Below are 20,695 nucleotides of genomic sequence, written 5' to 3' on the forward strand. Positions count from 1 at the left end.
ATTTTTATTAGAAAGGCCGCAGCGCTCGACCGCACCCTCAGGCCGACCCGCCCGCGGGCACCAGGGCCACGGTCTGACATTTTACCCCAAGGCGCGCACCAAGTTCTTGGTACACCTTTTAAAGGGAAAACAACAGCCATCATGGTTAGATATATGTTATTTATAATTCATGGGCCAGTCTTTGAACCCTTTCAAACAAAACCCACAGCGATTTCTTTGAAAGAAAGAAATGCTTGGATTCTGCTCCAAATCTTGGGTTTTCTAGGGACCGACAAACCAGTGCACAGATAGTATATTACCCCGCGCGCTACATTTGTTTCTGATTATTTGCGTTGCAGTTGGTTTGTGAAATCAAACAGAAGAGCTTATAAAAATCGCTTATTTGGGAAGTAGGACATACATTCGACCCCAGCATTGTTCCTAGAAGGAGCTGTGCTATTCGGGTGGGGAAAAGATGGGGGGAGTCCGTGTTAAATTACCCCCCTCCCTTACACACACACACCCCGCCAAACCTCCAAATGCAAGTCAAGGCTCGAATCAGGATCCGACAAGCGTCTTCGAATTCTGCGTTCTGGCGCTACCCATCTAATGCTCCAACTTGGAGAAGTTTTCCACAGGCGGGCGGATGGGGGAAGTCTAAAAAGAGTTTATCCAAACGCCAGTGGTCGTTCCCTAACTTCTCTCTCTAGCTTGTACCCTGAGGACAAAGGCGCACGAGAGGAGAAAGGTGATCGGCTGGACGGTGATGGTTATGTCCAAACAGACCTCCCTTTCCCCTAGTTCTCGTTCCAAAAGAGTGGATTTTTTAATTTTTTTATTTGTGAAAGTAGGGAGCATTTAAAGGAGAGGCCTCCCCCCCCCCGTCCCCACCCCCTCCCCAGGTATCCATCACCCCGCTCGGGCACGCCTGCGGAGACTGCCCGGCAAATCCATGAGGAAGCTCAGAGCTGCGGTGGCCGCGGAGCCAGCTCGGCGGTGACGCAAGGTCCAGCAGGGATAGCCCGACCGGGGGCGGGAGAGAGGATCCTTGTAGATTTCGGACGTGGGGGCTGCGCTCCATTGTTCACTCCAGGCCAATCAGGGTTTGTCCATTTCCTTGCAGCCAATCCCCCGTCACCCTCGCCTTCCACCCAAGTCACCCCGCCCTACAGCCCCCAGGTCCCCATTACTTCCCCCGCATCCCCCGAGGTTCTGGGGAAGCTTCATGACGCCACAGGTCCCGCCCCCAGCTCCGGCCCCGGGCGAGTGCGTGCTGACGTCATGCTGCGTGCGGGCCGGTGCGGAATCGCTCCTTCAACTCAGCGGGGCAGGAGGAGTTAGTTACCAAAGAGCCGAGGCTGGGCGCGCGACCCTCGTCCTTCTGCCCCTGCCCGCACACTTTGCGCACATCTCTTTTCTGCATGGTGGATATTATTTTTCATTATCCTTTTCTGGGTGCTATGGGGGATCATTCCAAGAGTAAGTCTTTCTCTCTATATGTGGGTGTGTATGTGTATGTGTTTAATATGCATTATTTCTAATGCAGAAGAATGTTTAGCGGATTCTACAAGTGGCTTCTATTTGACAGGACACTGGGAGAGAAAAAAAACAAAACGAATGCATGTCTCCTGCAGGCCACTTGTCCTTTGGAATCCTGTTGTTTTAATTTACTATTAAACATTCTTTCTCAATGTTAGGCTGCTAGGCTGACCTCAGGTTGTGAAATCTGCTTCTGTTTTGCGCTAGGGCAACTAGGTTTGATTGGGGAATATGGGCTCTTTTCCTTGCTTGCATGTCTTTTTTGGCCTTTCCAAGAAGGCAGATTTCTCTAGCTTGATATGGGATATTTAAGAAATGTCAGAGAGGATGAGAGGAGACTCCGATGAAAGCTGATGTGTCTGTGTTGGGATTGGAGGGAGTCGCTGTAAGAGGGAGTGTGTGGACGGAAATGCCGGAACATCACCGTTCAGTATTGATGCGGTGGCGTCCGCAGTGCTTAAATGTCTTTTTATTCTTTCTTCCCCCCTACGTATTAGCTTTTAGTTACAAGATATATCAATAAAATGACTGTGTCCAAATGAATGTAGTAGCGGAAAAAAAATTGGGGGTGGAGAGGAGACAAAAAGCCTCCGCAAATTCAGAAGGTTTTGTTTTTTCGTTTCCAATTGTTTGGACGTTTAGAAAGCCCACTTCCTTCTTGTAGTCGAAATTCTTGAAAGGGAACGAGGGAGCGAGCGGGTTGGGTTGGGTTGGGGTTGGCGTGGCCGAGGCCCAGACCGGGTCCGGAGAGCCTGGCCTGACACGGGTCCCGCGCCCTTCCCTGGCAGAGAAGCCCGGGACGGCCATGTGCGTGGGCTGCGGGAGTCAGATCCACGACCAGTTTATCCTGCGGGTGTCGCCCGACCTGGAGTGGCATGCCGCCTGCCTCAAGTGCGCCGAGTGCAGCCAGTACCTGGACGAGACGTGCACGTGCTTCGTGAGAGACGGGAAGACCTACTGCAAGCGGGACTATGTCAGGTGAGGCCGGCGAGAGCCGGGGCTCAGCTACCGCCTGCTGGGGCTGGGGCTGGGGGTGGCGGCTTGTCTGCGCTCCCCAGCCTGGAGAGAAGGCCACTCCTACTCCGAACGTGTGCCGCCGTGAGCGTCTGGGCCTGCGAACTCCCCGAGGGTCGGTCCCCGCAAGCTCCCTGTGGGCCACAAAGCGTCCTGGGCCCGCGTGCCCGGAGCCGGTCGCAGACCGGGAGGCGAGGCGGGCCTCAGGCCCCTCGCTGACACAGACCGCGCCTTGGGCCCGCAGGCTGTTCGGCATCAAGTGCGCCAAGTGCCAGGTGGGCTTCAGCAGCAGCGATCTGGTGATGAGGGCGCGGGACAGCGTGTATCACATCGAGTGCTTCCGCTGCTCCGTGTGCAGCCGCCAGCTGCTGCCCGGCGACGAGTTCTCGCTGCGGGAGCACGAGCTGCTCTGCCGCGCCGACCACGGCCTCCTGCTGGAGCGCGCCGCTGCCGGCAGCCCGCGCAGCCCCGGCCCGCTCCCGGGCGCCCGAGGCCTGCATCTGCCAGGTAAGCCGCGCGCGGGGCCCGGCGCCCCCTGCGCTGTTGTGAGTGCACGTGCGAGTGTGTGTTACCGGAGTGCTTTTGCTCGGACGAAAAGCTGTCACTCGTGCGCGGTTCCGTTTGCCAGGATTGTGTGTTTCTGTGTGAGTGCAGATCTGTGGGTAGGAACACAGGAGAGTGTGTGTGTGTTGGAGGGGGATCGTTTGTGGATCAACATGAACAGGGATTGTGTGTAGGAGTGTGTGAGCATGCGGGGAATTGTCGAAAATTGTGTTCTCCATGATCAGGAATATGTGGGACGGTCTGCCAGGAGTAGGAGCGTGAATGACAACAGAATCTTAGCAGTGCCTGTCTGGGAAACTTGTATGGGGAATTACAAGCACTATGTGTTACTGCCAGAGAGGAAAGCTAGGTTTGCCTGGGGGTATGTGTGTAAGGAATACATCTCCCATCCCAGAACTGGGCCTGGGCTCCGCCAACTAGCAGGCCAGCCGCCCCAACAAAGAGCCGGTGTCTGTATTTGTGTTTTGAGACCCAGTTTGATGAACCACTTAGCAGAGTGCTTCTTCCGTGGGGAGGGTGTGGTGGCACAGTGGACTTGAGGTCATAGAAAACATTTCAAGGGATGATGCCCTGGGTGCAAATCAGGAGCTTCCCAGAGATGCGGTCTGAGTGTGTGGTTAGTGGGCAGGATGGTGCCCCCAGGCTGGGCAGCCACAGACCTGAAGCACCAATCTCCAGATCTGGCTGAGCCTCTGGGTGCTCTGTGGTCTTGTAGTGTTCCTCCCCTCTCTGGTCCTCTCTTGCCTCTCCTATAGAATGAGGAAATTGAGCTGGATGGACTATTTGTAAATATTTATTCAGACCTAGAAATGCCTGAAGGAGGATATAAATTGAAACAGTGCAGCATATATCCATGGGTGTGTGGACCTAGTTTGGATGGGAGTGTGAAACAGGATGAAGCTGGTGTTGAGTGCACCGGATTTCGGGTCTCAGAGGTACTCCCTTTTGTGTGTTACGGGTTTCAGGCTGCCGGCGCGGGGGTCAGGCGCTATTTACCCGGGGTTGAGAGTTCCCAACGCCAAGCGAGAATGCTAGCCGCTGCGCTCGGGCCGGGAGGGTGAGCTGCGCCGGGCCAGGGAAGCTGGAGCCTTGAACGAGGAGACCCAAGAGCTGAGGCTGGAGAGCTGGCAGTGAAGAACGTTTGGTCCCTTGAGGACCGTCCGCACCCCAGGCTGGGTCTTCGCGGCCTTGTCCCAGTGGTCTCTGCACGAGGAGGAATGGCTCTCGCAGGCCCCCAAGAGCGGGAGACAAGCCCCCTAACCCCAAAGCTGCGCGGCGCTCTGGGCCCCTGTCGGTCCCCTTCCCCCTCAGAGTCCCGGGAGCTCCTCCTTCTTCTTCCTCTGAAACTCCGACTTCTTCCGGAGGGCCTCCTTCGTCCCGCAGGGCCCAAACGGGCATTCCTAGGGTCGGGTAAGTGGAGGAGGCACAGCCGGGAGCGGCCACCCGGCTCCCGCAGCCGGCGTAGCGCAGGACTCCCACGCCCTGATGGAGCTCCGGGGACAGCGCTGCGGGGCAGCCCGATCGGGGAACTAGGGAAGGGACGAAAATGCAGAGCTCCCTCGGGGTAGGGCGAACAATTGGAAAGGGAGACGAACAATAAAACGAAATCAACGGAATAGAAAAAGGAACGAAATAGAGCCTCGGAGGGCTCAGCCGCCGCAAGGTGGGGCACGGGGCAGGCGGGTGGCGGCCCCTCTCTCACGTCTTGTCCGCCTGTCCTCGCAGACCCCGCGTCGGGCCGGCAGCCCTCACTGCGCCCGCACGTGCACAAACAGACGGAGAAGACAACCCGCGTGCGGACGGTGCTCAACGAGAAGCAGCTGCACACTCTGCGGACGTGCTATGCCGCCAACCCGCGGCCCGACGCGCTCATGAAGGAGCAGCTGGTGGAGATGACGGGCCTGAGCCCACGGGTCATCCGCGTCTGGTTCCAGAACAAGCGCTGCAAAGACAAGAAGAAATCCATCCTCATGAAGCAGCTGCAGCAGCAGCAACACAACGACAAGACGGTGAGGGACCGTGCAGCGGAGGAGCGGGTCAGGTGGGGCCTCGAGTTCTCGGGGCAGCATCTGGGTGCCCTTTTCAGGGCGGGCTCTGGGGACATCCAGGGGCAACTGGACTCTCCAAAAGCGTTTGTTTGTGCGTTCAGAGAAAGGCTTACCTTGGGGATTAAGGCTCAATAATGATTGTACCTGATGTTGGGTCTCCTCCTTGTTCCAGCGGCAGACCTGAGCTGGCACAGCTCCAAGCCGCAGGAGGCATGGTTATGCATCTCCTGCTAGTCCCGGCGGGTTGTGTCCTCTTGGCATGGCTTGGTTTGAACACTTTTCCTCTTGAAAAATGGGAATACAGGCCTCAAATCCCTTTGTTCTGTTGGCTGCCAACGCTGAGGCTGGACTATGGTGGAGGTTCTGTGTCCGGGGCATCTTAACTGGGGAGGGAGGGCTCACCTGGGTACGGTGGAATGTGCGTCTCCCCCCAAACCAGGACCCATATCTTGGGCCAATGCCTGGGGCCTCGGTGCCAAAGGCGGCGGGAGAGGTAAGGCCTAACTTGAGCGGCCCTCACCTCCACTTCCACTTGTTCCTCAGAGCCTCCAAGGACTGACCGGGACGCCCCTCGTGGCGGGCAGCCCCATCCGCCACGAGAGTGCTGTTCAGGGCAGCGCAGTGGAGGTGCAGACGTACCAGCCACCGTGGAAAGCCCTCAGCGAATTTGCCCTCCAGAGTGACTTGGACCAACCCGCCTTCCAGCAGCTGGTGAGGTCCTGCCCTACCCACCTGACCTCTCTACTCCGAGGGGTGGGATTTGGCCGTTGGGCGGAGGTGGGAAGGGGGTACTTCCCAGGGGCCTGTCGTAGACAATGAGAGGGGGCATGCGTTGGGGGGGACTGCAACTGCACCTCCGCCCATACATAATTTGCTCTAAAGCAAGTCTCCCTGGATTAAAGCCCTCAAGAGGCAGGTAGAGGGATTAACCCAACTCCAGCTCTCGCCCTAATACCCTAGAGTGCGCTTGGGGACCTGGCCCACTTCCCCGAAGGGCTTGCTCCCAGCCGGTGGCTTGTCCCTAAGGGACACCCTCAACTCAGAGCACACGGTCTGGGGGCACCAGCTCTGGCATCTCTTCACCTGCCTTTTCCTGGTGTCTCTGCATCCCCAGGTCTCCTTCTCTGAGTCTGGCTCGCTAGGCAACTCCTCCGGCAGCGATGTGACCTCCCTGTCCTCGCAGCTCCCGGACACCCCCAACAGCATGGTGCCGAGTCCTGTGGAGACGTGAGGGGACCCCATCCTCGCCAGCCCGCGGACCTCGCATGCTCCCTGCATGAGACTCACCCATGCTCTGGCCATTCCAGCTCCGAAAACTCTCTCGCCTTTGTAATTATTATTATTGTTATTTAAAGAGAGAGGACAGAGAAGCAGTCAGGACAGCCCAAAGCGCCAGGATGCAACCTGCTTTCACCAGACCGGAGAGCCCTGATCCAAGAACTTTTATTTTTTCAAAACCAGAATTTGGGATTTACTAGAGTTAGCTCTGCCCTCTTCTCTTCCCTCGCTCTGCGTGGCTGCCGCCGCTCTGTCCGCGCCCCCTACCCGCGGAGAACGCGCAGGGCCCATCTGGCGCCGGGCCACCCCCAGAACTCGCCCAGGCGGGCTCCAACCCCAAGCCGGTCCCGCGCTCCCAGGCAGCTTTGCCTGGGCTCTAAGCGGGGACAATCCAATGGAACACTCAATCCCCAAAGCGCATGATTGCCGGAAAAAAGTAGAAACGAGACTTTCCTGAAAATGTTTTAAATTATCAGTCGACGGAGGACAGAGTGTGTGAGCCTTTGCCGAACAAAACGTAAGTTATTGTTATTTATTGTAAGAACAGCCAGTTCACAGTGGGATGGATATTTTGATCTTAATAAAAAATAATAATAACCCGATGCGATGCTGCTGCTGTGTGCTGTGGGCACAGCGGGAGGGCTGGACGAGCGCCGGTTGGGGCTCGGAGCTTGTTTCAACGAAACAGTGGCCGAGCAGAACCCGCCGCGGGTGCCCATGGGTGGGCCCAGCTGCTTGTGCCCGCGCCTCGCGCGCCGCTGCCCTCGGGGCTCCCGCGCGGCCGGGGGGCTGGCCCGGCGGGGATTGGGCGCTGTTGGGGGGGGGGCGGGGCTGGGTCTGTGCGCCCCCCGGCGGCCCTGGCTGGCGCTTTAGAAAGCGCGGCGGCCCTCCCGGAAGTCGGCGCGTGCCCCTTGCTCCAGGCCATGCTCTGTCTGCACTGCCCACCACCCTTCCCCGGTCCCGGGCGTTTCGAGGCCGAGGTCCGCGGGGCAGTGGGGGGAAACCTCGTTTGAGCGGGAAACCTGCGATGCTCGGTTAGCGGCAGTTCGGCGGACTCCAGCCTGCGGTCAGGCTCGCGAGGGCGTCTCGTACCCTCAGCTTTGCCTCTGCTCTTGGAGCAGAACCCAGTCCGGTGCACCCCCAAAGGCCGAGCCTCCACCGCTCGCTGCATTTTCGGCCGGTGCATTCGGGCCCTTCCGGCGCTTCTTTTCCGAACCCCCTGTCCAGGGCGCCTCGCACGCCTGCCACTCGGGCCATGCCGTCGACCAGAGAGCCCGCGGGCCCGTGGCGAACAGGGGGGCTGTGACGGCTCACCCTCGGCGCTGTCCCCAGAGTGGATGCGCGACGTGATCAATCTCGCTGCATTTATTAATTCCCCTGTCTAGACAGAGGAGAAGGCCGGGCGGCGGCTCCTTATCTTCGTTTGGCATCACCTGCAAGCGATACACTGAAGGAGCCACAACAAGCCCCCGCTAGGATCGTGGCTGCCCGGGAAAATAAGTCCACCCAGAACCAGTCTGGCGTGTCCTTGGTTTATTTTCTTTCCAGACCCGAAATGCAGGAGGCGGGGGATAGCCCGGGTGGGAGGGGGCTGGGAATGGCCCCTGGATATGCCGTGCCCAGGTCACTTGGTGTGACATTTCAAACCCCTGCGACTTGTTTTCTTGAAAACTGGCTTTAGTGATCGCAGGAAATAACCGAGAGATACTGAATCTCCAGCAGGCCCCCGGGCAAGCACAAAAAACAGGAGGCTCAGGTTTTACCCTTAACAAATATTTAACCCTTTGGCAGCCTGGGACAGTTCTTTTCCTCTGACCAGGCCTCACTTGGTGGACTCAGGAAACTGCCACCCTACCAGTCAATCCACTACTCTTGAAGAATCTCTGGCATTGGGTTTCCGTTTTCTCGTCCCTCGAGATAAATGACCCCAAGCATATCCTTCTTTGTCCAGGATTTGTTTTGAAAGAGCAATGCCGTGAATAGGGGATATCTCAGGTAGAGTCTGGTAAGGGAAAATGTGAGCGGCAGCTGTGGTCTCTGGATAGAAGAGTAGGTGCCTTCTGTTAAAACTGTGGGCTGCTTGGATGGCCAGAGGCCACTGTAGGTTTTTCAGCAGAGCTGAGGGCAGGATTCCGTCACCTCCCTCTCCCCCATTAGAAATGGAAAACTGGAAGACTAGCTGTCAATTATTGAAAGAAAATGGGAGGTGGGAAACTCAAGCCAAATTTATATTTTACTTCCTCAAAGTCAAGGTGATGCTAGCACAAAATTTGAAGAGAACATTCCCTTTCTTCGGGATTTAGGAAATGGTGCTGCAGACTTAAGAGATAAGGGAGGAGATACATAGGGTTAATGAGGACCAGCTTTACCTCTCAAGTGCCTAGAAACGGTTTTAATAATCAGGGTTAGATTCTTTGAGGCTTTGCTCCCTTAAGTTAGACCATTCCTTCCCAAACAGAAATATAGATTATTTTCTCTTACCTACTGGCTGGCCATTGGATAGCAGGCTAAACTTCCAAGAAATCTTACTTTGGAAAACTTTTGATTAATCCAGAATATTAGGTTTTGTCACTTTAAAAACGGAAGTAACAGGTTCTTGAGTAAAGAATTTCATTAATGTTTGTTGTTAATTAGCTCTGAATTTTTGCTTTTGAAAGACTGCAGTAGTTTTTTAATTTTTAAAAATTTATTTATTTTGAGAGAGAGACAGCACGAGTGGGGGAGGGGCAGCAAGAGAGGGAGAGAGAGAATCCCAAGCAGGCTCTGCCAGCTCCCAACGCAGGGCTCACAGGGCTGGAATCCACAAACCGTGAGATCATAACCTGAGCCGAAACCAAGAGTCAGATGCTTAACCAACTGAGCCACCCAGGCGCCCTGAAAGACTGCAAATGCTACAAACGGAAACATCTGCCTAAGTACAGTAAACTCTTATTATCCATAGATCAAAAATCTAATTCTCCTTTTTGCTATTCTGTGAGTGTGTCAGATTTTGAATATTGGGAAATTACCCAGATAAAAGTGATTACCATTTATTAGGATGCCTGAATCTGTATGTATTACTATGTAAAATATTACAAACTCTTCTGTAGTTGGTTGCTGGCCACCCAAAAAGGTGCATCATTTCCACGGAAAAGCTTTGACTTTGAAGCCTTATTACAATGGTCTCTGGTGTGGTGTCAGATCTATGGTTGGTTACATTAATAAATATCAGTTTTACTGGTTCCCAGGTCATCTTTAAACATGCTCAGTAATACAGTCGGGATTTCCTTGTAAATTAAATTACCTGTAACAATTACAAATGTTGTATTTTATGCTTACTGAACTTTCAGAGTGAGATGCCCAATTGTGTAGTAAAAAGTTCAATAAAAAGGGGCCATAGGTGGAAAATGGGAGTTAGTTATTTAACTAGATTCACTTTAGAATATTTTTTCCAGAAGATTTATCTAATAATTTGGATAGCCCTATGTAATTGAGGCAGGAGAGGGATTCCCAGAGATGGAAAAGTTTATGGCCATTATACCACAAAATTTAACACATATTGAAAGGCTGCACAATTCTGGGAAATTCAGAGTCCCTGTGGCAGTATTCCCAACGAACTTTAATATTTAATGGGTTGTGGAACAGAAATCAGCCTTTCAATTTTGAATGTGGAATGGCTTAAAGCTCAGAGCTGCAAATACTGTGTTTAAATGAGACGTTGTCTAAGATTGTTCTCTAGAAAATGTTAATTCTGCCACTGCTGCCTGGGGGAGGACCTACATTGCCACACATTTTAGTTAGCTGTGTTTTCCCATAGAAGTGGTCACCAGAGAGAGCAAGAGAATTAGCTGAATAGCATGCTGGAGAGAAGAAACAATGAATGAATAATAAACTATTTGAAGAGAAGTTCCAAGCAGGAAATTCAGAGTTTATTAAGCTGATGTAGGGAAGATTAGAGGCTTTTAAATACGGGTCTGATTGATGTAAAGGTAAACTTTCCTCAAGATACTGGGATTCAGTGCAATAATGAGGATTGTGTGACCAATTACAGACTAGCACCTTGTTGAGAGAGACTGTGCATGGACGATGCAGATAAACGGAGTTAGACTGAGAATAGCAATAGCAGAGGAAAAGGGCACAAGAAAATACTCACTGGGATCCAGATGTGGATTTGTGTGGGGATTTGGGGTTGGCTCAATTTATAAAGCAAGTTTGGGGCCCCGCAGCAATTGGGCCAGAAAGGCAGGACTTCTAGGTGATCAGGGCACCTCCTCAAAGTCAGCAGCTGGCGGGAGAGTGAGTGAGGGAATGAACGGAGGGGCAGGAGTTTAGGAAGGCTGAGAATCTCCCGGTTGGCAAACAGGATATTTAAGGGGGGGGTTTGAATACGGAAGGCGGGAGAACCCCTGGGTTGGGGGCGTGGGAACTGGGAGAGAGAAGTGGAAGAATAGGGATGGTGAGGAGTAATCCCTTTTCAGATTATCGACACCTAAGAATTTAGAAAGGTGGCAAGGAGCTCTGGAAGAAATGACCCAAGTGGTTTTCCCAGCTGCGCTGGGGAAGGAAGGAAAGGCTGGGCCGGGAGGTGAGGCTCCCACCTAGGCGCAACGGGGGCGAGGTTCAGGGTCCGGGGTCACAGAGGCCCCGAGTGCCTGGAGCCAGGGAGAGGCTCCGGAATTTCGGCAGGAAGCTGTGGCTTCGACATCCTGTTGGGCATCCAGGGTGTCGAGCTCCCCAGAAGGCGAGCTGCCTCCCGGAGCAGGAAATTCAGTTGGGTAACAGCGCTGGGCGCTCAAATGTCGCTGCTGCCGGGCTTCGGGCAGCTTTTTCCTATTTGGCTCAAATTCTGGGCTCCGACGCCCGAATGAAGTTGTTGCTTTTTTGCCCCAGCCGCGCCCATTCGCACCGTCAGCTTCACAGGCTGGACCCAGCATAAGCCTTTCGCCTGGGCCCAGCCTGATCCACTTGTGGCCCCTGAGCTCGGGAGACCCGGGATGCGGCCCCCGCCACAAGTGGGTGGCACTCGTCCCCGCAAATTGGAACTCACTTGCGCGCCGCACCCTCCCAGTCCCCGGCGAGTTTGTTAATCGTAAAACCCAGGGGAGTCAGAACTTCAATCATTCTGGCCGGGCGGAAGGCGCCTTAAACTCGAGACGCACAGAGACCGTGAAGGTCGGGAGTCACCGAGGAGTTGCAAGGCCCGATTCTCGAAACCTCCCTACCCGGGCGGAGCCGGGATTCATCTCAATCAGACACCCCCCCCCCCCCCCCACTCCCGGACGAGGGGGGCAAACGACACCATTCAATTAAATGTTTAATTGCGAATTCTGGTATGGTTTCTGAGAGGTTAATCACAGCTGTTTCAATTATTTATGGCTTTCTGGCAAATTTCCGACCAGATAAGTATATTCTATTGTGAAGCATCTTGCAGGAAATCTTATAAATATTTGATTATTCCTTTCAGCTACAAGGATTCTGCGTTCACGCCCCAAGACGCGCTGGGCGAGAGGCATTCGGGAACTCCTCTCCAGGTTGGGGCTCCCGGGCGGGCGACTGCTGGTCGCCGATGGAGCCGGCCGCGGACACCTGCCTGCTCCCCCGCCCCGCCCCTTCCCCCGCCTCGGGCCGCGGAGGAGCCCCGGCCGCAGTCTCGGAGGGGGCGTGCGGGCGCTAGGGCCCAGCCCCTCGGCCTTCGGAGAGCGGTGCACCGCCCGGCTCGCGGCATTGTGTGCGCGCCGCCGCGGCGTCCCGGGTCCGGCGCCGGATCGCCGCCCGAGCCCTGGCGGGAGGGGCTTCCCGAGAGCGGGTCCCGCTGGCTTTGGGGCCGGCGGCCCCCCCGCCCTGGACCCCGGGCAGGACCCGCGGGGTCGCGGCCCCAGCCCCGCAGCGGCCCCTGCGGCCCGACGTGGGGAAGACGCCCGGGACCCGCGCCCGCGGGAGCACAGAGGGCACAGGGACGCGTTCGCCGTGGTTTCCGTCTTTATTTTTTTTTAATTTTGGGGACCTCTTCATTTTCTTTCGATTTGCAAAGAAGTAAAAACACATAGCTCAGCAGCTTTGTGAGGCTCCAAAAAGGAGTGTTGTGAACATTAAGTAGGTTGTTTTTAAAAAACCGAAACTTTTGTTATTTTCTGGTCCCGCCCCGCCTACCTTCCTATAGCTTTGACTCTGACACATATTCAGGCCACTTTTTTTTTCCAACCAGATCTTTTCTTCACGGTAATGTTTGATCCTTATCGGACAGAAATTATTACAGATGTCATTCAGTGAGCGGCTTAGCACTGGCCGTCGGCTTAAGGTGGGGAAACGCTGGGAACGAGATATGAAAAGGTCTACGCCTCCCAGGCAGACCCTTCTCACGTTCAACTGTGAGCGGGGCATCGGAGTTTAAAACTTTTATTCAGAGCCCTTCTGGCCTTGTTTTATGGTTACTTCAGAGTTGCTTCATTTCACAATTATTTGAGGAAATGCGTCAAGGTGATTCACTATGGCTGATCTTTTTGAATCGATAATTTTTATTCTGGAGAATACTTTCAGTTCAGCAATGGTTCTCAGTCCTGTCTGCTAGGAAAGTCCTGTTCTCTAGGAAAGGTGAGGAGGACCAATGGATACAATGTCCTAAATTCATTTCAAATAGCCCCCAAACCTATTATGTAATTAGAATAGCCAAGTGTTATAAACATCTTTACTCCAAACCTTAAAAAGGGAAATTTAGAGGTTAATTTTAAGTCTTTAATTAAAATACTCCCAGAGTTGGAGTTAACATTTTTCTTTCAAATTGGTATTGTCTTAATAAGAAAAGTCACCACTGCAAACAGAATAAGTTATTTTATTACAAGAACAAAACAGACTTGCTAATTTTATGTCTAACTTCACCCATATTACAAATGCAAAGTATATATTATCATAGGATGTAGGTAACCGAACTCCAAAATATTGTGCATAAGTGAAATAAACTCAACTTCCAGAATTAGAAAGAACATTAAAGTATCTACAGTCATTATAAATAGTGCAAAGTATATACCATATCTACAATGCAGGGGGAGAGTATAAACATGTGAAAATGAGCTTCTTAAGGAACAGTTAGAACATTTGTTTGAACAGTTTAAAATATTAACAAGGGCACTCAAATACAGAACTAACCAAATCATTTATTTTTTCTCTTTTTTTAAAAAAAACTGTCGAGCTTCTTCCCAGGCCTCCTGAGGAAATCTGTTAGCCAGCTCAAGATAGTCTTGGGAACCAAGGGATTTTCCTGAGAAGAAAAAAAGATAATAAATTCTTTGAAGTTTAAGAAATTAAAATTATTTTGATATCTGACTACAAAATGGAGACATGCACTTCAAATAAACCATGATACAAGTTTATATAAAGAAGGTAACTGATCTATTTTTATCTACCTACAGCACAAAATATACATATTTTAATCACAATTTATTTTGTGCTTCTAACATATTCAGACATTAATCCCTATGTAAAACATTACAAAAAAACCTGTTTTTGGACTCCAGAGTAAGAAAATAGGGGGAAATAAGTATGGTGATCCAAATAAAATGACAGTCATCTCTTCCATCCTTAAGTTAGCCTCGAAATGATATATCTGTATATAAACTTGACATTTGTCTAAAATAGCCTAATTTAAAATATTTTAATTTAAATATGACTTTAAAAAATGCTCAAATCTGGCATTCAAGTCATCTAACAAAGCGGAGGGAATGAGTGAGAACTTTACTGGTTATCAATGTAGGCAAAGAAAACAACCTCCTAGCTGGGTAGTGATTAAGCAGCCAGTGTTTGAAAATCAGAATTCTCCTTTAGCAATAAGAATGTGGTGCTACCAGGAGCTGCTTTACACTTAGAATGTAGAGGTTTACCTGGGCAATGAACTAAAATGCCTTGAAACATTTCTGGGGACTTAAACTAAGCAAAAGGAGAACAGATGTCTAGTATGGAATCATTTTTTTTAACTTTTTGAATTATTTTTTAAAGAAAATTTCTTTTTAAAAAAATGTTTATTTATTTTTAAGAGAGAGGAAGAAACTAAGCAGGGAAGGGGCAGAGAGAGAGGGAGACAGAAGATCCAAAGTAGGCTCTATGATGAAAGCAGCAATTCTGACGCGGGGCTCCAAATCACAGTGAGATCATGACCTGAGCTGAAGTCGGTGCTCAACCCACTGAAATATCTAGGTGCCCTCACTTTTTTTTTAAAACCAAGTAAGCATATTAAGAGCTGTCACCAATATAATGACTCTGAGAAATGCAGAGAACAGTTCTCCATTTGCTGTTTTACGGATTAAGCATACTGGAATTGGGGAAAGCGTGGATGTCAAGAAGATGGGTCCTTGGAAAAGAAAGAAGGTTGAAACTCTCACAGGCCTCAACCCACCGAGCTGAGGCAGCTCTTGGGACTATGTCTGCCAGATATGTAGCAAATGGTGACTCATCCTTACAGTCAGGAGAAAGGAAGAAGAAAGAATGTCTGTACTTCTTACGGGCAAAAAAGTTGCTGTACAATTAAAAATACATTAGATTTTTCAAGGCATTTTCATATATTCAAAATTTAAAACACTTTTTAAGAAATAGTAACAAATTATACTGATTTCACTCACTGCAGCCTCCAATAACTTAAAAAAAAAAAAAAGGCTGTGACTGAGTCAGGGCAGTCCTGAACTTGCACACTAATTCTGGCTTAGACAAATGGTACTATGATGTTGATTTGAACTTCTGAAAAGGAACATAGCTTTCTGTTTACTTCTCTGAGTGTCTGAACCAATAAAACCTGACCTTTTTTTCATGATACTGGTACAGCTTTATATTCTTTTCTATGTACTTTTCAACATTTGCCCACTATAGATAATTGGTGTACGTGTGTGTGTGTGTGTGTGTGTGTGTGTGAGAGAGAGAGAGAGAGAGAGAGAGAGAGAGAGAGAGGGAGGGAGAGAGAGAGAGAGGCTAGGGAGAGAAAGAGAGAGACTGTCCAAGGTGACAAGGTGACTCACCACCCCTCCAAGTAGGGGCTACTTGGTGGGTCACCTAGAGGGTCCTGTTGGGAGTGGGCCTCTGGCCACTTTAAGGAGTATCAAACTAATGGAAGAATTGGGGAAAAATCTGTATTAGGGCCTCATTAATCAAAGGTGCTGTCACAACAGCCAGACAAAGAGCCATTTGTACTTCTCAATTACAGTGTGTGTAGCAGAATATTTTTAAAAAGTAAAAATATCCTTAATATTCTACATCTCCAGCTCTGATCATAGGAAGCACCTCAGCAGGAACACTACAGGAAAAAAAATGCTTGTAAATCATTTGGCCTCTGAACTCTTACTAATCTGATGTTCTTTTTTCTCCAAGTAAAACAATTTTACAGTTTTTATTTTCAATAAAAATATCCAAGTACTTGAATTTAAGGGGGGAAATATGGGGTATTATCATTCATAATTTTATTCTGAACACAGACAGGAAACCAAATCTATGTGATTTTAGCATTTATGTGAGTAATGTAGGCCAATATTAATGACCTGATTGTCTCCTGTATTACAAAGTGGCTCTTTAGCAATTATTCACTATTTGTTATATCTTGTATGAGGTGAATATAAATTACGTAAAGATGTTTCGTGCTTTTATTTTCAAAATTTCTCTGTATATTCTGATGCATTAATGCTTGATGACAAAATCAGTTTCTTTACTCATTGAATTATAATTGGTATCCGAATCTCAAATGTTTTAGGGTGATGTAATAAAATGATTTCTGTAATAGTTCCAGAGGGTGGAGTAAGAAACATGTCCATTCAGCTAACAAACATATGACATTTCATTTCAATAGGACGTACCTTTGGGCTGATAAAGCTGGTTATCTGCCTGACCTGAAGTCTGTACAAAATCCTGTGTGAGACAAGAAAATTGTTTTTATACCAGTGCTATGAACAGAGAATTTCTCTGACGGCAGTTTTAAATGTGATTCTGAAGTCTAAAGACAACTATTTTTGCATGAATACTTTGGAGCCCAAATATAAAAGCTTAAGAAATTGATGTTCAGGTTCTCAATTTAAATCAAATAGTGATGACTCAAATCTTGGTACAGATCATCAGGGGCCAGAAACTACAACTTTATTTCAGCAAACTGAATGCTTTAGCCAAACTTGCTCTTAAAATATTGATAATTTTTAACATTTTTTAAAAAAGCATAACTCTAAAAGCCCTTACATATTCTGCAGCTAAAAAAGTCTAGTAATTTCACTTTTATGTAAATTTTCAGAGACCTATGACAAACTACCAGCTCCTATTTTTAGTATCATTTTCTAGTGACTATTAATAACCTAACACATGCAGACCTCAAAGAACCACATTATACACTAAAACCCACTATATATTCACTCCTTTGAGCATAATTATTTATAGAAAAGAAAATCTGATTTATTTATTTATTTTTTTTTTTTTTTAAATTTTTTTTTCAACGTTTATTTATTTTTGGGACAGAGAGAGACAGAGCATGAACGGGGGAGGGGCAGAGAGAGAGGGAGACACAGAATCGGAAACAGGCTCCAGGCTCTGAGCCATCAGCCCAGAGCCTGACGCGGGGCTCGAACTCACGGACCGCGAGATCGTGACCTGGCTGAAGTCGGACGCTTAACCAACTGCGCCACCCAGGCGCCCCAAGAAAATCTGATTTAATTTCACTAATCTAACATGCTATCTCAAATAAGAAATTTCTGTAACATTTACAAAATGTGTGTGTCCAAATGTATGTTCAATTTGTTACATTTACATTAAATTCCATTTAAATGTGTGTTAAATAGCACAGAGAAAAGTTAGAAGGCTTTAAGATCAATACCAGATGAAAATAAGTAAAAATTTTTTACTTTAGATTCTGAAATCATTTGTATTTTCATAAACTGTTTTCCAAGTGGTTGAAAATGTGAGGGACTAAGTTCATACACATGCAAAACTGTCTTTGCTCAACTATCACTGTCTTGGTGGGGCCTCTCTGCTCATGTCATAAAAAATTTGCACATCACATCCCCCTCCCTGGCAGCCCATCCCCCTTCCCAGCCTTATTTTTCTCCATAGTACTTAACACCACCTGACATGCTATTTGTTTTACTTTTCTGTTTGATTCCCCCCACTTTAATGAAAGATCTATAAAGGCAGGAATTTTTATCTGTTTTATTCATTGGTGTATTCCTAGTGCCTAAACAGTGCCCAGAACACCAGAGGCACTCAGAAATTACCTCCTGAATACAAGACTGAATTTTAAGATCAGTCTTAAAATACTCTATAGTGTATTTTTAAATTATTATTATTATTGTTATTAAGTTTATTTTTTTATTTTAAGAGAGAGTGCAGGGGAGGAGCAGAGAGAGAGGGAAACAGAGAACCCCAAGCAGGTTCTGTGCCTTCAGCACAGAGCCTGACCCAGGACTCGATCTCACAAATTGTGAGATCATGACCTGAGCCCAAACTAAGAGTGGGCTGCTTAACCGACTAAGCCACCCAGGCGCCCAAGTATTTTCTATTTAAATTTTAATCCTAAGCCTTTAAGAATATATGCAAAATCTTAAATGTTGCTATGATGGTTATGTAAGATCTTATTAAGGTTTTAATTTAACCATAAGATTTTTGTTTTGAAATCCATACCCTACCTGTGGATCTGCAGATCTTTGAAAAAATTTTCAGAAAACAGAACCCAGACTCAATTGGAACAACTAAGCTGAAAGTAAACATTTCTTTTTTTTTTTTTTTTTTAAATTTTTTTTTTTTCAACGTTTATTTATTTTTGGGACAGAGAGAGACAGAGCATGAACGGGGGAGGGGCAGAGAGAGAGGGAGACACAGAATCAGAGACAGGCTCCAGGCTCCGAGCCATCAGCCCAGAGCCCGACGCGGGGCTCGAACTCACGGACTGCGAGATCGTGACCTGGCTGAAGTCGGACGCTTAACCGACTGCGCCACCCAGGCGCCCCTGAAAGTAAACATTTCTAAACACAATTGATCTAGTTGTATTTGTTAACTGATGGTCTAATAGAGGATAGTTTAAAAAACATAAACCGCTGACTGCTGTCTAAGGTGAAGAAAGCTGGACTCTTTAGCCATCCCAACCAGCTGGGCACTATCACATCCTTTCAACAAAGATGCATGTATATTTGCCAGAATAAAGAAGAATACTGCTACAGAGCTCTGCTTTCTGTTTCATTGTTATTAACAGAAAACATTGTCTTTTAATCACACGTACATCATGGGACAAAAAAACATTGGTTTTATAGAACATTTCAAGGAAAATGGAAGATTTTCAGCAATGAATGATCTACAGTGACAGAAAAAAAGTTGCAGGATTAGCTATTAGCAAATGTTAAAGAATAGCCAACTTGAGTTTCTATTGTCAGTTGACGCAGTTAATTTAGATGTGAAAATACTGCTTTATTTTGCTACAGCACTAATTCTGATTCTAGTCCTACAGAATTTTAACCACATCAGAAAAATATAAGGCCATACTTACAATTGTTAGATTTTTAAAAAAGCAATATAGGTTTTTATTACACACACGTGTGTGTATGAATCATACTTATTTTAAAACTTACAAATCAACTGAAGTTTTAACTGATCCTTCTTCAGCAATCCTTATCTATTCCCTGTAGCTGCACTAAAGGCAAGGTGAATGTAAATGTTAAAAGCCTTAAAGAAGTCTGGCAACCTTTTTAAAATGTTTCCTTGGTGTGGGTGTACCATTTCAACAACTGGAAAAATATCCTTTTCTTGAAGTCCTCCACGTTGAAGTTTACACCATTCAACCCTAGTTTTACTATCCTAATATTTTAGAAATTAATTTTCAAGCACATAAAAACGCGAAAAATTTTAAAGACATTGAGGATGGCAAGAATAAACAGCTGGTTCAAAGTCAGAGAATCAGGCATAACACAGAAGGTACCTGAATGAATGTGGCCAGTAAAACACAGCTCATCTCCTGCTCCAGAATGATCTTGTTCTGACGGTTGTTGTAACAAGCAGCGATAAGTGAGGGGAACAGCACTTTGATCAGTCGTGGGTCACTGAAGTACTGGAAGGGCAACTGGCAGAGTTTCTGCAGCACCGTGGGGTGGCGGCCAGACTGTACGATGACCTGAAACAGAAGAGGAAACCTAGGTCAACGGCCAAAAAGCTCTGCCTGCCCCTTTCTCCTCCACTCCCAACAGTGTCTGTAAGAACCATGGAGAACACACTGAAGGAGTGTAAGGAGAAAAAAAAAAAAAAAAAAAAAAAAGACTCCTAAGTGATATCTGTTCTTAAAGGAACAGAAAGTAAAGAAATCTCATTTCCCAACTTAAGGAAACGATTCCAAAAGTTCTGCGGCCATTTCTAGTCCACGATGAAGGGCTCGGCTGCCAGGCGGGAGAGGATTCAACATACAGACTCTGCTTTAACAAAGCGCCCGCCCTCCATCCTCCCCTTAAAACAGAGAAGTCCTATTCCTTGAAACCTGCAAAGAGCCCCCTCAGAAGAAAGATGCCCTCTCCCACTGCACTGCCTGCTGCGGTCTTCCCCTAACCAAGCTCCGGGGATATACTGACTGTTCTGTATATGCAGACAGGCCCTTGGAAAGAAAAAGGGACTGTAAGGGGAGTAGGAACAGTTTCAGCAAGCACAGGCTCCAAAAGATCCTTCCTCTGATCCACACTCCTTATCTGTGTTTCCATCAGTGCCATTGAGTCTAAAAGGAGAACTGTTTAGATAAATGAGACTCTTGTCTTGAGGCAGTCTAGGTTTACAAGTGTATATGTTTTAAGGAATGGGGCAATGCAATTAATGGGCTTGCAGGGAAGCCCTCCTAATTTACTCCCTGGGCCTACATGATAAACTAAGAAATGTCAAAATCGGATCTGTTTCAAGTAACCTTGATTAGATGGTTCTAATATGAAAGAACTGAAGGACCCGAAGCCCACTTCTTGGTATAAGAGGAAGCTCAGAGAACGCTGGGGACACTGTAAGAATCTAAGGTCAGGACTGTAAATTGTACTTGGAAAAACATAATTTTACAGGTACACACCCAGACAAGACTGCATTCAAATTAAAACCAGAAGGACAGAATGAAACAGCAGAGGCAGGAGAAACATAAATTACAGGGATTTACAAGTTTTCAAAGTACTTTTAACAATACTTTAAGAACATACTCTCAGATGATAATGCAGTTTGGTTTAAGGACAAAATCAACAAGGTAATAGTTCACATATTTTAGTTCAATAGCTAAAATGACATCAAAAACCCTTAGAGAATGTTGATAGGGACTTGTTAATACCTTCAAATCC

At 48.0% G+C, this 20,695-nt stretch overlaps 2 protein-coding genes across 4 annotated transcripts in view; one reads left to right on the plus strand and one right to left on the minus strand.

The window, feature by feature from the left end:
* Positions 1–1,400: 1,400 nt before the first annotated feature.
* ISL2 (ISL LIM homeobox 2) lies at positions 1,401–6,375 on the plus strand. Its single transcript, XM_030317833.1, has 6 exons — positions 1,401–1,458; positions 2,307–2,496; positions 2,777–3,039; positions 4,822–5,105; positions 5,688–5,855; positions 6,259–6,375. Exons 1-6 carry the CDS (start codon positions 1,401–1,403, stop codon positions 6,373–6,375), a joined length of 1,080 nt encoding a protein of 359 aa, XP_030173693.1.
* Positions 6,376–13,210: 6,835 nt separating this feature from the next.
* The window catches only part of SCAPER (S-phase cyclin A associated protein in the ER), a 508,094-nt gene continuing 500,609 nt past the window's right edge, over positions 13,211–20,695 (minus strand). For all 3 annotated transcript variants that reach the window (XM_030317623.2, XM_030317622.2, XM_030317624.1), the window contains 3 exons: positions 19,321–19,512; positions 16,229–16,280; positions 13,211–13,656 (listed from right to left, as the gene is read on the minus strand). In XM_030317623.2, coding sequence (XP_030173483.1) covers positions 13,553–13,656; positions 16,229–16,280; positions 19,321–19,512 — 348 coding nt within the window. In that variant the 3' untranslated portion in view covers positions 13,211–13,552. The remainder of the gene's footprint in view (positions 13,657–16,228; positions 16,281–19,320; positions 19,513–20,695) is intronic.

Source organism: Lynx canadensis, chromosome B3 (assembly GCF_007474595.2).
Source record: "Lynx canadensis isolate LIC74 chromosome B3, mLynCan4.pri.v2, whole genome shotgun sequence".
In the NCBI taxonomy this organism is placed as follows: Eukaryota; Metazoa; Chordata; class Mammalia; order Carnivora; family Felidae; genus Lynx; species Lynx canadensis.